Consider the following 14884-nt stretch of genomic DNA (forward strand, 5'->3'; position numbering starts at 1 on the left):
AAAATTTATAAATAACTGGTCAACTACAGAAATGTGCCTAATTCTGGGTGCCACGCACTTCAGGAAGGATGGCAAGTCTTTCGAGAGAGTACAGAGATCAACCAGAATGATACCAAAGCAACAGACTTGCGTGAAGAGTCTGGGGAAGGCAACATTGCTCTCCTCCAAGCACTGAGAATTAAAAGGGAGATTTTAACTGAAGTATTCAAATTATGAAACTTGTTTTGGAGGAGGAAAGGCTGGAATCCAGAGGGGATATTTCAGATTCTGAAATGAATTAACTGGCAGTGCAGCGCAAGTAGATCAGTTTCCAAAAAGAAATTGAATAAACGTTTGAAAAAAGTGTATTTGTAGGACCATGGGAAAGAGCACAATAGGTGGGAGTAACTGAGTAGTGACACAGCTTCTGTTCTGATGGTACAATGTTAACATATGCGCTTCTAAGAAATTGGCCTTGAAACAGTTGGACGTATTGATGGGGGACATCTTTCAAGTAGCCCTTTATTTAAAAAATAAGGTACAGAGAAAACAGGAAATTACAGACTGGTTGGCCCAACATTAGTACTACGGAAAATGCTCAAGTCCATTATAAAAGATGTAACAACAGAATACTTGGAAGAAAATGACAAAATTGTTTAGAATCAGCATTTATTTCCAAAGGGGGAGTTGTGTTTGCCAAGTCTGCTGGAATTTTTTGAGAATGCAGCTTGTAGAGTGGATAAGGGGGATGCGGTTAATGTGGTTACTTGACCTTTCAGAAGACTATTGATAAAAGATTAGCATGTAATATTAAAGTGTATGGGATAGGGGACATGAATAGAGAACTGGTTGGCAAACAGGAAACAAAGATTAGGAATAATTGGGTCATTTTGTGAGCGGCAGGCAGCGATTAATGGGGTACCGCATGATCATTGCTTGCTTCGCAGCTATTCAGAACATACACAATGATTGAGAAAGGGAACTAAATGTTATATCTCCAAGTTTGCAGACAATACAAAGCTGGGTGGGAGGAATAATTATGGAGGATACAGAGATGCTTCAATGTGATTTGGACATATCGAGTGGGTCAGCAAATGCATGGCAGGTTAAGTATAATGTGGATAAATGTGAAGTTATCCATGTTGGTAGCAAAATCAGAAAGACAGATTATTATCTGATTGATGAGACTGGGAAAAAGGGGAGATGCAACGAGATGTGGGTGCCCTTTACAGCAGACACAAAGTAGGCATGCAGGTGTAGCAGGCAGTGAAGAAGGCAAATAGCATGTTAGCCTACATAGTAAGAAGATAACAGTAGAGGGGCAGGAATGTCTTACTGCAATTGTACAAGGCCTACATGAGCTTACATCTGGAGAAATGTGTGCAGTTTTGGTCTCCTTTCTCAAGAAGGATGGTCTGGCCAGGGTGGGAGTGTAATGAAGATTTACCAGACAGATTCCTGGGGTGGCAGGACTAATGTATGAAGACAGGCTGGATCAATTGGGACTATATTCACTGGAGTTTAGAAGAGGGAAATCTGAGAGAAATTGATAGAATTCTGACAGGATGAGACAGGACAAATGCTGGAAGGATGCTCCCTATAACTGAGGAGCCCAGAAATAGAGGTCATAGTCTACAGATGTGGGTAGGCCATTTAGGACTGAGATAAGGAGAAATTTCTTCACCTAGACAGTAATGAGTCTGTGGAATTCTCTGTCACAGAAAATGGTTGAGACCAAAACATGTTTTCTTAGGGCTAAAGAGATCTAAGGGTATGGGAAGAAAGTGGGAACAGGGCACTAAGTTGGATGATCAGCCATACTGAATAGCACAGCAGGCTTAAAGGACTAAATGGCCTACTTCTACTTTCTATGGTTCTACGCTATGCTGAGCTGGCACAAAAAAGGAGTTGAGGCCTCAGCTAATCAGATGTGATCGTGGAATGCCAGAGCAGAGTTTGAGGGTCTAAAGGCCTAATCCTGCTCTTATTTCTTACGTTTTTATGTCTCCAGGACATACCTTGCTTAAAAACGACACTGCTATTCTAATAGTTTTACATGGACACACATTACGGGTTAATCGTACCTGCTGCACTTCAGCGACATGGTGATCTGTTGAGCTGACAGTGTTGCCGTCCCTTCCCCCAACTCTAGGCCAACAAGCCGCACTGCAGTGCCCTTACATGGGATCGGAGGGTCAGACTTTCCTGCCAGCTCGTGCCGGTCACCAGATGGTGAGCCAGTCCTCGAACAATTGTCCTCCTCCTCACTGGTGCTGATCTCACTCCCTGTGCCACTCATTTCGGGACTTTCCGATTCTGCCACCTTGACGTCCCGCAGCTTCTGGGACAGTTCCTCACTGCCATCCTCCTTCTGAGGGCCCGCAGACATCTCTGTTGTTTGCGAAGGTATGGCGCCAGGTAAACGTGCTCGCAGCTGCTGGTAGGGAACAATGTGTATCCCGGCTCTCTCTGCCTCTAATTCCCTCTTTATCTGGAAAGAGCAAAGGAAAATCAAGTTTAATGAAAGTTAGATAGGAAATAATATACAATCTGTGCACAGCAAGACTCCGCAAGCAACAATTTAATCTTAACCAGATTAATCGGCTTCAGTGATTGGCCAGCACATTGGGGAGAACTCCCTTGCTCTTCTTCAAGATGGTGCCATGTGATCTTTCTGTACACGGAAAAACTTTAACATCCCATCTGAAGGGTGGCACCTCCGCCAGCAGAGCAACCTCTCAGTCCAGCACCTTACACAGCTTTAATTTGGTGCTCACATCTCAAGAGTGGAATTTGAGCTCATGATATTTTGGCACAAGGGGCGAAAATGGTACTGCCACAGGTGACACTGAAATGATATTGTTATGATGGTTATTAATATTTATCATTTGAAAACATGGGTTCTACATTTGACAGAACCATGTATAGTTTTAAGCTTGATTTATATTTCTATATTGTCTGTGTTAAGGGGAGACAGCATTTTATTTTCAGTTTTGACTTGAGCGTGGTGAAAAGTTGTCTGGAAATTTGTTTAAATCATGCTTTTAAACAAAACACTTTGAGGTGAATAGCTCAATGCTTTAGACAAAGGGGTAGGAGAGGGCAAGAAATTGGATTGTCGCCTAGCAACAATGTGTTCATCACACAGGGAGACAAGAGAATGAACCAAGTTCCCAAGCAGGGAGAAATATAGAGAAGGTCAATGAACTGACAGGCTTCTTTCAGGAAGAAGTACATTATTCAGACAGAAAGGTTTGTAAGAGCACGAGTGCAGTTTAGCAGTTTCTAAAACAATCAGGGTAGAAGAAAAGAAATTCTTCTAGCTTAGAGGTAAGAGAAAGCTCCAGAAATAGTACACCTTTAAGATGTCAGAGAGAAAAAGCATTCTGCAAGGCTGCCAAATGCATTAGATTAAGGAAGAAATGAGCTGTTTTAGCAGTTTGTTTATGAGTCTCATGAAGAGACATTAACTAAGGAAGATAGTATCAGTACAGCCATGCCCACTGAATACGATGACCCTTCAATCAGCTTTAAGGATCTTTGAATTGATTTGATTTGAATTGATTTGATTTTGATTTTATTGTCACGTGTGCCGAAATACAGTGAAAAGCTTTGTTTACAAGTGGTACAGGTAGATCACAGCAAGCAAAGACGTACAGATCAAAAAGATTTAGAGGCACACAGGTTACATTGCAGGTTACATTATTTGAGGCTAGAGTCCATTCAACAGCCTGATAACAGCCGGAAAGAAGCTGTTCTTGAACCTGCTGGTGCGTGTGTTCAGGCTTCTGTTGTTACTGAGGGTACAAAGGTCAAATCTTTATTTCCAATATTTATTGATAAGATAATTTCAATTAGTTGTTATATCGCATAAAATAGTTTTTCTTCCTCATTTATAATAAAACTTTGTTTTGTTAACAGAACATTGGCAGCCTCTTGTGAACACGTTCAGTAACTGGCCACCATGATAAACAAATTACAAAATGAAAATCCTCTCGTCTATCAAACTGGGTTTCACTTTGGAATTTGATTTGTTCAGTATTAATATCAGCTCAGATCATGACAATATCCGTCTCTTTAATTTTTAAAACTTCAATGGAAATAAACAGGAAAAATAATCCCACTCAATGTCCACTGAAGTTTCTACTCCATGGTGTAGAATCAAGTCTAAGCTTACAGAGTGGAGCACAACATTATCGTGTACAATGCAAGGACAGTATGACTGAATGGGGAAGATGTGTTTTACCTGCCTAGCTCCCTCAGTGAATAGCTTCTCCATGTTGCGGTCCAGCCACCGCAGGTATGGACGAAACAACAACTCCAACTTGCCCATCAACCGGTTGGTGGCATGTTTTGCCCGTAACCACTCCTCTGAAGCCATGCACACATGCCTGAATTAAAGACAGGAGTGATCGTACTGATGTAAAATTATAAGACAGAGCTCAGAAACAGGAATTAACAGAATGATAACATTTCACTACAGTCACAAAATAGATTTAAGCTCCACTTTTTTCACTCTTCTGTGAAGGCACAGGTGATTGGGGGAGGAGAAATGAGATTTACTTCACTGTTCACCCTATCAGCATTTTTCTGTCTCCATACTATCCTTCTGATTTGAGAGAGAGATGTTGCTACGCTATAAAGCACCGGGAGATGCAACAAACACTGGGATAGGTTTCCAAACTGATTTTTACTCATCTCCAGAAGCTCTAGCCAGATCCAAGTAACATGTTGAAATACAAATCAAGGCACAGTTGTTTTCCTTGACTGTAGATTTATTGACAGGATACAGTCTTAGTGTCCCGGCAATCTCTTCATGCTCCCAAGTCATAATGAAGCAATTTTTAAAAATATTATTTAGGAAATGCAAATCCCCAGAGTTGAGTGATTGCCTCTTCATTTGCTGAGTTTAAGGAAATCCATCTGCCACTTGGTGCATGAAGGGGCCAACTCTTTAGTAATAAGCAGCACTATGTGTTAAACCAAATGAATTCCACCTAAACGAAACTACTGCAGATGCTGGAACTGTGAGGAAAGAACAAAACCAAAAGAAAAAGAGAAAAAAACAAACGCTAAAACTCAGGTCAAGAAGTATCTGAGTTTCTCTGCACAGATACTGCTTGACCTGAATTTTATCAAAATGTTCAAACCGGTATATTTTTAACAACATAACCAACATGCCATTACACAGCCCTCTGATTATTGATTAACAAGAGCTAGGCACAGGAGGCAGTCACCTTCAAATGTCTTCAGAGCTACGTTAGACCACGTGAGGACACCCTACCATCAATACTAACAACTAGTAATTTTACTGAAGGAGAAAATGACAATTCACATCTAACTGAATGAGAGTATACCTACAGGGTTAAACCTTTACATCCTCTTAGGTATGAGTGTGAATGGGAAGATCTACCCTCTGCTACATGCCCACGTCATGAAACTACTGAAGTCACCGGACCCGAAACGTTAAATCTGTTTTCTCCTCCACAGATGCTGCCAGATCTGCTGAGCTTTTCTAGCAACTTTGTTTTTGTTCATGAAACTACTGGGCTGCAAAGTAAAGTTAAATTTGATAACTGATATGTCCAATTGCTATTTTCAGTAACTATGGGATATGAGTTTGACACCCATACACTGGTTTCCTTATTATTCTGAGAGAGGAGCCAACTGGAATCCTGGACAGAGGCAGAGGCAATCAATAGAAGGATGCCTGGGCCATAGACTCAGATGGATTAGCGCTGGGCGAGAGCAGGTTGTGGGCTATCAACTGGAGGCCAAACAAAGAGAGAAAAGTCTCCCAGATGCAAATGCTCATATTCAATACAATGCACTGCACAGAATTCAGTGTTGCTTATCAGAATCCGCTGATACAGAATTAAAAGTAGTGCTTTCATTCTTGTATGCTGATTCCCAGTCCAAATTTTTAATCAGTCAGACAGGATCAGTTCCAACTGATCTTTGAAGATGGTGGAAGTTTAAAAATAGTGAACACCCAATCAATGTCATAATGCCAGGTGGGAAAGTTAATCTTTTCCTCAATTTCCTTCCTTACCTTCCCATAGATGCTGGTAGATCCTGATCCTCAGGGATTTCCACGGTGAACACCTTAAAATTAGAGAAAAATACAAAGGTTCAAGTATCAAAGTGAGAGAGATGGGAAAGTTAATATTTATTAGGGATACTACTTCTCATTCACATAATACGAAATGTCGGTGGCGAGATTTGTCAGAACCATTGAATGTACATACAGGATAGATGTCAGAACTCATCACTTGTTGACAAAGAAATTTCTCAAAACACACCATAAACGCCTTTAAATTTATGGTGTTCCTCTTCCATTTCCTGTATCAGATGCATTCTGATTCAGACTGGTGATTTGGTGTCAGTCACTGACAAGGATATTGCTACAAACATAGGAATGAGGATGAAAATAGACCTTCAGACTGCCCATGTGACTGTTGCCCAGGCAAGGAAAAAAGTTGTTCAATTTAGGCCAGGGCTTCTCATAGGAGGAGTCAGGACTCCTCACAGGGTTGCAAGCTCCAACTGGCAGATGTCACCGCCAATACACCACACACACAAAAACACCCCACCAGCCCCAAACCAAAAGATTAGTCAAAGAGTAGGTTTTAAGATGCACTTCAAAGGATTGGAGAGAGGTAGAGAGTTGGACATGTTTAAGGAGGCCGATTCCAAAGCTTGGAAGCTAGTAATTAATAGGATGGCTGCCAATAATGGAGCAATGAAAACTGGGGATACAGACATATGAATTAGGGGGGAGTAGGCCATTCAGTCCTTCAAGCATGCTCTGCCATTCAATGAGATCATGACCGATCTGATGTGCAACAGACTTGAACTGGAGAAGTTCAGAGTGTTGTGGAGACGGGGCAAATTCAGAGTTAGGGAGAAGGGAGGCCATGAAGCGATTTGAAAATTGAGATGTCACCACAGCTAAAGATTTAATGCATGCGTTTTTGGTTGCCAATTGTAAATTATAGCTTGATGATCTCTTTTTGCCCACTTGGACAGACAACATGGAGCACATTGACAGGACAGAAAGAGAATTAGGGTACCAGCAGTATCCAGACGAATGTGGCTGCCTAATTGCGGTTACATTATTATTTTAAAACCTCTTCGGTCAGACAGAAACCACCAGCTGATTGGTTTTCTCTTGCTCAGCCTAAGTACACGCAATACAAGAGCAAACTAGTTAAAGCACTGACATCGAACAGAGAAACTATTGTGCAGTGAGGATTATTACCTCTTACCTCCAAAGGGTATTCATCTGGGAAGCAGATCTGAATATCCATCTCCTTCAAATCAAAGGGCTGCAACAGATGAAAAACAGAACCAACGTAGCAATGTCAGGTAAGTAACAAAGTCAACAGATTACAGCATTTCAGAGAAGGTGGGGGCATGCAGGTGGAAAAGGGGAAATTCTAGATTCAGCAAACTGTCAGGCTTTTAGGAGCTTCTTAAAGCCAAAGTGGATTTAGAAGAGCATTGCAAAGGGTGAGGATTTAGAAGCTGAGGTCCTGAGCACCAATCTTGAGGTCAAGACAGTAAGGTGACTCAGAGGATTGGGTGGACTGAAGTTGAATGTTTGGAGAAAAAGCCCTAGATGGGGAGGCTGAGGCTGCAAAGTGAAATAAAAACAAGGATCTAGCAACTGGGATAAGAACAGAAGAGGTGGGAAAGGGGTTGTAGCAAAGAGGAAGTGGAACTGGAAGGGGACAGGTTGCCAAATATGGGGGCTTGTGGTGGGGCAGAAAAGGGGGAAACTTGGACCGTGGAGGTCATGAGAAGTAAGGGCCTGGTCAAAGAGAACACTGGAACTCAGCTTTCAGCAGCAGACAGGGTGAGTAATATCTGAGGCAACATTTGAAAAGTAGGATGGTGTCACTGATAAGGCATGAGATCTCAATGGAGGGCCCAGGTTTTACAAAAGCAACCGCCGGGCCACGCAAGGCACCACAGACCTCACTGAAATCAGCATCAAGTTTCAGCAGCTTGCAAATAGTTGCTAACACTGGCAGTATTCTGCACTGTTGGTGTATTAGCATGTCATCAAGGGCTGGCAGGTCGCTAATAAAAGGGAGGGTGCACAAAGTGCTTGGGACACATTAGAGAGGGCCATGAATATACAGTTGGCGGTGAACTGAAATGGAAATACAGAGATGGAACATTTAGGAGCGATCAAAGACAGTAAAGAGCTTGAAGGAGATCCTTGTTCAAAGCCAAGCCCAGAAATTTCAGGCTATTCAGTTTAACCTTGGAGTGAAGAAGCTGGTAGAAATCAGGATTCTTAACTAATAGTCACATGAACAAATGCAGGTTAATATAAAATAACCAGTGTGGATTTGAGAAGACAAAATTGTGTTTAACATGTTTGATGAAGTAAGAGTATGCTGATGAGGGTTATGATGTTGGTGTGAAATACCTGGCACTTTCATATGCCATACGCTGATTTGAGAGCCAAAATTTGAGCTCATGGAATAAAAGGGACCATGAACAACATCACTACCAAATGGGCTAAGTGACAGGAAACAGACAGTAGAGATGAACGTTTTATTTTTGGATGCAGGAATGTTTGTAGTGGAGCACTCCAGTGTCAGTTTTAGCACAAAAACAAAGTTGCTGGAAAAGCTCAGCAGGTCTGGCAGCATCTATGAAGGAAAAAACAGTTTTAGCACCCTTGCTGTTCCTGGGTACATTTTGTACATATATTGATGACCCAGCATACAATTTCAAAATTTGCAGAGGATACAAAACTTGGAAGTATTGTGAACAATGCAAATTATAGTGTGGAGCTTAAAAGGACACAAGACAGGTGGAGGAAAGGGCAGACAAGCGGTGAATGCAATTTAATGCCGAGAAGCAAAGAGACCTTAGAGTGCAGGTTCATTGTTCACATTGAGTGGAGTTGTAGGTAGACAGGATAGTGAAGGCGCCATTTGGTATGCTTGCCTTTATTGGTCAGTTCATTAAGTATAGGAGTTGGGAGGTCATGTTGCGATTGTACAGGACATTGGTTAGGTCACTACTGGAATACTGCTATAGGAAGGATGTTGTGAAACTTGAAAAGGTTTGGAAAAGATTTACAAGGATGCTGCCAGGGTTGGAGGGTTTGAGCTATAGGGAGAGGCTGAATAGACTGGAGCTATTTTCCCTGGAGCATTGGAGGCTGAGGGGTGACTTTATAGATATTTATAAAATCATGAGGGGCATGGATAGAGTGAATAGACAAGGTCTTTTCCCCAGGGTGGGGGAGTCCAAAACTAGAGGGCATAGGTTTAAGGTCAGAGGGGAAAAATTTAAAAGGGATCCAACAGACAACCTTTTCATGTGTGTGTGTTTATGGAATGAGCTGCCAGAAGAAGTTGTGGAGACTGGTACAATCACAACATTTAAAAGGCATCCAAATGGGTACACAAATAGGAAGGGGTTAGAGGGATATGGGCCAAATGTTGACAAATGGGACTAGATTTATTTAGGGTAACTGGCCGGCATGGATGAGTTGGAACGAAGGGTCTGCGTCCATGCTGTATATCTGTATGACTTTATGACTCAAAGTGCAAATGAATCATTTTGGTGAGAGGAATACAAAGAGACCGTACAAAATAATGGGTACAATTCTAAAAGGGGGCAGGAATAGAGGGACCTGCAGATACGTATGTGTAGACTGTTGAAGGTGGCAGGGTGCTGGAAACCCTGGTGAATAAAGCATTCAGCATCTTAGACTTCATCAATGTGGACTGAGTGCAAAAGCAAGGAAATGATAATCATGTATAAAACACTGAAATAAATGCAAAGTACTGCAGATATGAATCAAAAAATGAATGTATGGAAATACTTGGCAGCTATGGAGATAGAAAAGAGTTAATGCTGAGTCTGGTATCGATCGCCTTTCTGAAATCAATTCAAACTGGATCAAACTATTAACTCTCTTTCTCTCTCCACACGGGGTGGCAGACCTGCTGAGATTCTCCAACTTCTTCTGTTTCCACTTCTCTATAAAACACTGGCTCGGCGTCAGCTGGATTTCGTTTGGGGAATCTCACTTTAGGAGGGAATTGAACACATTAGAGAATGTGCAGAAAATGCTCATAAGAATCATTCCAGGAATGTGGGACTGCATTTATGCAGAGAAGCTGGAATTGTTTTCCTTTGTGAAATGAATAGAGGAGATTTGGTAGAGATGTTCAAAATCATGAGGAGTATGGACAGAGTAGATAGGTAAAAACATTTACCACTGGTAGAAGAACTGAGAGCCAGCAAGCACAGGTTTAGGGAAATTATCAAAAGAGGTAAGATGTAACAAGTGTTTCAGGTCTAGAATGCACTTCCTGAGAGCATAGTGAAGGAAAAGTCAATCAAAACTTTCAAAAAGGGAATTGGATCGTTATCTGAAAAGGGAAAATATGCAGAGAACAGGGATGAAATCTAGAAGTAACATGAGGTGGACTAATTTTGCAGAGAGCCAGCACAGTCACAATGGGCCAAATGGTCCAATTCTGCATTGTATCTAACCATTTTCTGAGACACAAGGGCACAGAGTGAAGGTGGCTACAGTTGTACAGCCTGATGGCAGACTGTAAGAGGGAGTGGTGAAAGCCACTTGGTGGCAACATGACACACCTGAGTAGTCTGCAGTAAAGTGTCAACTTACAGTCAGGGGAATAGCCATCTGCACTGAATTATTTGATCAGAATTGGGGCAGAGGCAGAACTGCAAGCAACACTGTTCCCTTGGTGGTGACAGTGGTGATGGCAGGGGTAAAGCAGGAAAAATCAAGTAAGAGTAACATTGAACATTAGCCATGATCACTCCATAGTCCACAGACTGCCAATACCTAATTCTGAAGGTCCCACTAGGAAAGAGGGGAGTGGAGTAACGTTACTGGTCTCATAATCCACAGCCTCAGGCTAATGGGTTTGAAAGACCAAGATCACTAGTGGATTTTAAATTTAATAAATAAAACCTGCAATTGAAAGCTAGTCTCCTTGATGGTGACTACAAAACTAATCATCAATTGTGGCTAAAAACCCCATTTGCTTCAGGAGTATCCTTTAACGTAGGAACCCTGCTGTTCTTATAGAAACATATAAAATTCTGAAAGGAACAGATAAGACTGAAGCAGGGAGGTTGTTTCCACTGGCAAGTGAAACTAGAAATAGGAGGCATAGCCTCAAAATAAGGGGGAGCAGATTTAGGACAGAGTTTAAGAACATCTTCACCAAAAGGGTTGTGAATCTGTGGAATTCCCTGCCCAGTGAAGCAGTCGAGGCTACATCATTGAAAGTTTTTAAGGCAAGGATATCTGGATTTTTGAACAGTAAAGGAATTAAGGATTATGGTGATCGGACGGACAAGTGGAGCTGAGTCCACAAAGATGAGCCATGATAGCCAGATGGCCTAACCCTGCTCCTATTTCTTATGTTCATGCCTGGTCTGAGCAACACGCGACTCCAGACTCACAACGATGGAACTGATTTTAAGTTGCCCTCTATTGGCTAAACAAGCCACTCAATTCAAACATGATTAGGGATGGGCACCAAGTGCTGGCCCTAGTCTACATCCAATGAAAGAATATATACAAAAATAACCAAAGTGGAACAGTGCCCAAACATGGGGAAGGCTCTTAAACAAGAGGATAAGAAACCAGGATGAGTGATGAGTTTACTTCGCTTTCTGCTGCAGTGTCAGAATCTTGGCAGACTGCAGCAAACCATTCAGTCTTTAAAGGTTTACTCCATCAATTCTGGGCTGACTATGTTCTATATTCCTCTCTTTGCTTCATCTCTCCCAACACCTTAACCTAACAAGAAACAATTTCTCATTCCAATCACCAAATTTCTAATTATTCCCCTGTATCTATTACAATTTGGAAAACAGAATTTCAAATTTCTGATATTCTCGTATGGAAATCTGCTTCATGACTTCACCCCCAAAATTTTAGACTAGATCTCCTTGCTCTCGATTCCTGCGCCAGAGGAAATTCTTTCCTCCCTATTGATATTATGAATCATTTGAACATCGTGTAACCCTGGTATCATTCTAATGAATCTTTACCTTAGCCCATTGGTCCTTCTGACAGGTAGTAACCAGAATGGAACACATAGTGGAGGCTTTACCAGGGCCTTGGAGCAGCTGAAACATCACTGCCTCTACCCTTTCAATTCCTGACTTATTTTTAGGAACCAGCTCCTAGTGACAAGGTTGCAATGTTAATGGCAAAATGGATAAGGATATGCAGACAGAGAAGGGGTGTGGGACTAATTGAAGCATTGTGTGAAACAGCTAGCATTCAGGCTGGCTATGCAGAATGGCCATTTCTTGAGCTGTATGTTTCAAACTGAAGTGCACTGCATGGACGAATACAATGGATGAATAATAGGGGAAGGGGGTGGGGGGAGAAGGAAGAACAAGACACACAACAGAAACAGATGAAATGCTGATAGGGTGAAATGAAATATGAAAAAGCTCATGCAGCAAAGAAACACCAGCAAGGAGCAAAAATTGCTGGGGAAACTCAGAGGTCAGGCAGCATCTGTGGAGAGCGAAACAGTTAATGTTTCAAGTTCAGTGACCCTTCTTCAGAATTGGCATCGAAGTGTCAACTGTTTTTCTCTCCACAGATGCTGCCAGGTCTGCTGAGTTTCTCCAGCAATTTCGGTCTTTGTTTGAGATTTCCAGCATCTACAACACTTGGTTTCATTACCAGCAAGGTGGGGGGGGCAGCTTGTGTGCTGTACACTTCATGCTGAAACTTGTCAGACTCTACCTGCTCCTTCTGACAGTATAGAAGCTTTTCACTCTTCTTTCCCTCCCCCCAAGGAACCAGAACCTACCCAGTCTGGGTCTGTGGGCTCCACCACGATGCGGTAGTAGGTCTGCTTCCCACTTTCGCTCTCCTGAATAATCAGCTGGTCCTTGGGGAAGCGCTTCATCAGCTGGCTGATTTCGGTCTCCCGTAATTGCCGGGCAACCTCCTGGGTCAGCTCGGTCAGCTTGACCTCATCCTTGACCACGGCAGGGCGGGGGACAGGTGGACGGATGAGTGGGCCCACAGGCCGAGGGCTGGCCTGGGCAGGTTCAGGCCCCACGCAGTCCCGCAAAGGGGGCTGCTTCTCTGGGTGCCAGAAACGGCAGCGTTCTTCCATCGCGCAGTAGCCAGACAGGTAGTAGCGGCACGGCCTCTTGGGCCGTTCTCGGGGTCCCAGCATCTTGGGTGGCCCGGGTCGTAGCCAGCCCGGATCCTCTGCAGGCTTATTGGGACTCTCCGTGCTGCCCTGGCATTGGGAGCTGTCATCAGTGTTGCCATCATCGTGGTTTTCAGGTACGCTGGGGCTAACCTGTGGTTCCAGATACTCGTGCAGAAATCGGCACCTCCTTCCAAACTGGCAGTACCTCCCACGGGAATAAAAGCGGCAGACGGGGGGGTACGGATTCGCACTTCTGGGTTTCGGCTGAGACGTGCCAAAAGTCCTGGTCTTCTCCGTGCTGCTGTTGGTCTTGGTTTCAGCTGCTGAGCTGGGATCTACCTCCATGCTGGATTCTGGGGGTAAAAACAGCAGCTGAGGTCAGTGGGGCATAACATCAACAAGAAGGTAAAGGTTAGGGTACACGGGCAGACATTGGGCTCAGGAAGACTACTGGCCCAACATCCTTTGATTTCCTTCGATTTCCTTCACTGAGGTGATGGATAGATTTTTGATAAGTGGGGTGGCATCACAGGAATATTGAGTAATCAGATCAGATGGCATAGCAGGCTCAAGGAAGCCTACTCCTACTTCAAACGTTCACATGGAACAAGGATGAGACAGTGACATTGTGGTCATGGTATATGATTGGTAAGCTAAGCCTTACTAATGCTGTGGGGACATTGGGGTAAAGAAATCTGCTTTCTTGACCTGATCTAAACTCAGAGGACTGTAGGTGATTCTTAAGCACCCTCTGAAGTGCATTAGTAAACTACACAACTTGTAATTAGGGAAGGGCAACAAATACTGGCCCCGCCAGCAACACGTACATCACGTGAAAGATGAAAGGTCACTTGAGATATTTTATACAAAGCTCACAAAACATGCAGATTATTATTGATTGCTCACAATACAAGTTAAACTTTGGAATATGGATTGTGAAATTTATGAAGTGCTGAAGCATGACATGGACCATAGCCAGTTTTACACAAACCCTTAGCATGATTTGACCAAAAATGACAGGGGGTGGGGGGGTGGCGATGGTTTATGGGATCCGCAACCAGTACTTTTTTTTTTCGGGGTTGGGAGGGGATTGTTTGGGGGGGGGGGGGGGGGGGGGTGGGGGGGAGAAGGAGAAGAGACAAAGACTCACAACCTTCAGATTCAAGCATTCCAGATGGATGCCAACATAATAGTCAGAGCCAGCTCACCTGTCTCCACAGAACTCTCACACAGTCTGGACCAAGTCACAGAGTCATAAAGCAAAGATACAGGCCCTTCGGCCCAACGTCTATGCCAACAAACCCCAAACTACACTGATCTCATTTATCTGCACTTTGTCCAAAGCCTACAATGCCCTGGCATTTTAAGTGCTTGCCCAGATGCTTCTTGGAAGTTGAGAGAGTACCTTCCTCCATTACCCTCCCAGGTAGCACGTACCATATTTTACCCATTGGTAACTTTAAAAGAAACGACACCCTACTTCAATTGTACACATATCTTACCATCTACTAAACACACATACAGAGAGACACTGTCTACTGCACACTCAGAAATGACTGATAGGCAGCACTTTTATTGACAAATGCTCGAGGTCATTAAAACTTCAGAACACACTGTTGCACAATTGATGCCCACACTTTGCTATTTCAAAGCATTCAATTTTTGGCAAGACAACAAGGTGCAGGGCTGGATGAACACAG

General features: G+C 43.1%; 1 protein-coding gene across 3 annotated transcripts in view; it reads right to left on the reverse strand.

Moving 5' to 3' along the window:
• The window catches only part of si:dkey-24l11.2 (uncharacterized protein LOC100034462 homolog), a 34347-nt gene extending 20813 nt beyond the window's left edge, over window positions 1-13534 (reverse strand). For all 3 annotated transcript variants that reach the window (XR_007265657.1, XM_048617264.1, XM_048617265.1), the window contains exons 1-5: window positions 12831-13534; window positions 7248-7307; window positions 6032-6084; window positions 4226-4370; window positions 2064-2470 (exon numbers count right to left, since the gene is read on the reverse strand). Coding sequence is in view for 2 of the 3 variants with exons in the window: in XM_048617264.1 (XP_048473221.1) it covers window positions 2064-2470; window positions 4226-4370; window positions 6032-6084; window positions 7248-7307; window positions 12831-13529 (1364 nt within the window). In the remaining variant the exon portion in view is untranslated. The remainder of the gene's footprint in view (window positions 1-2063; window positions 2471-4225; window positions 4371-6031; window positions 6085-7247; window positions 7308-12830) is intronic.
• Window positions 13535-14884: the final 1350 nt, after the last annotated feature.

The sequence above is a fragment of the Rhincodon typus genome, chromosome 36, assembly GCF_021869965.1.
Source record: "Rhincodon typus isolate 14 chromosome 36, sRhiTyp1.1, whole genome shotgun sequence".
NCBI lineage: Eukaryota > Metazoa > Chordata > Chondrichthyes > Orectolobiformes > Rhincodontidae > Rhincodon > Rhincodon typus.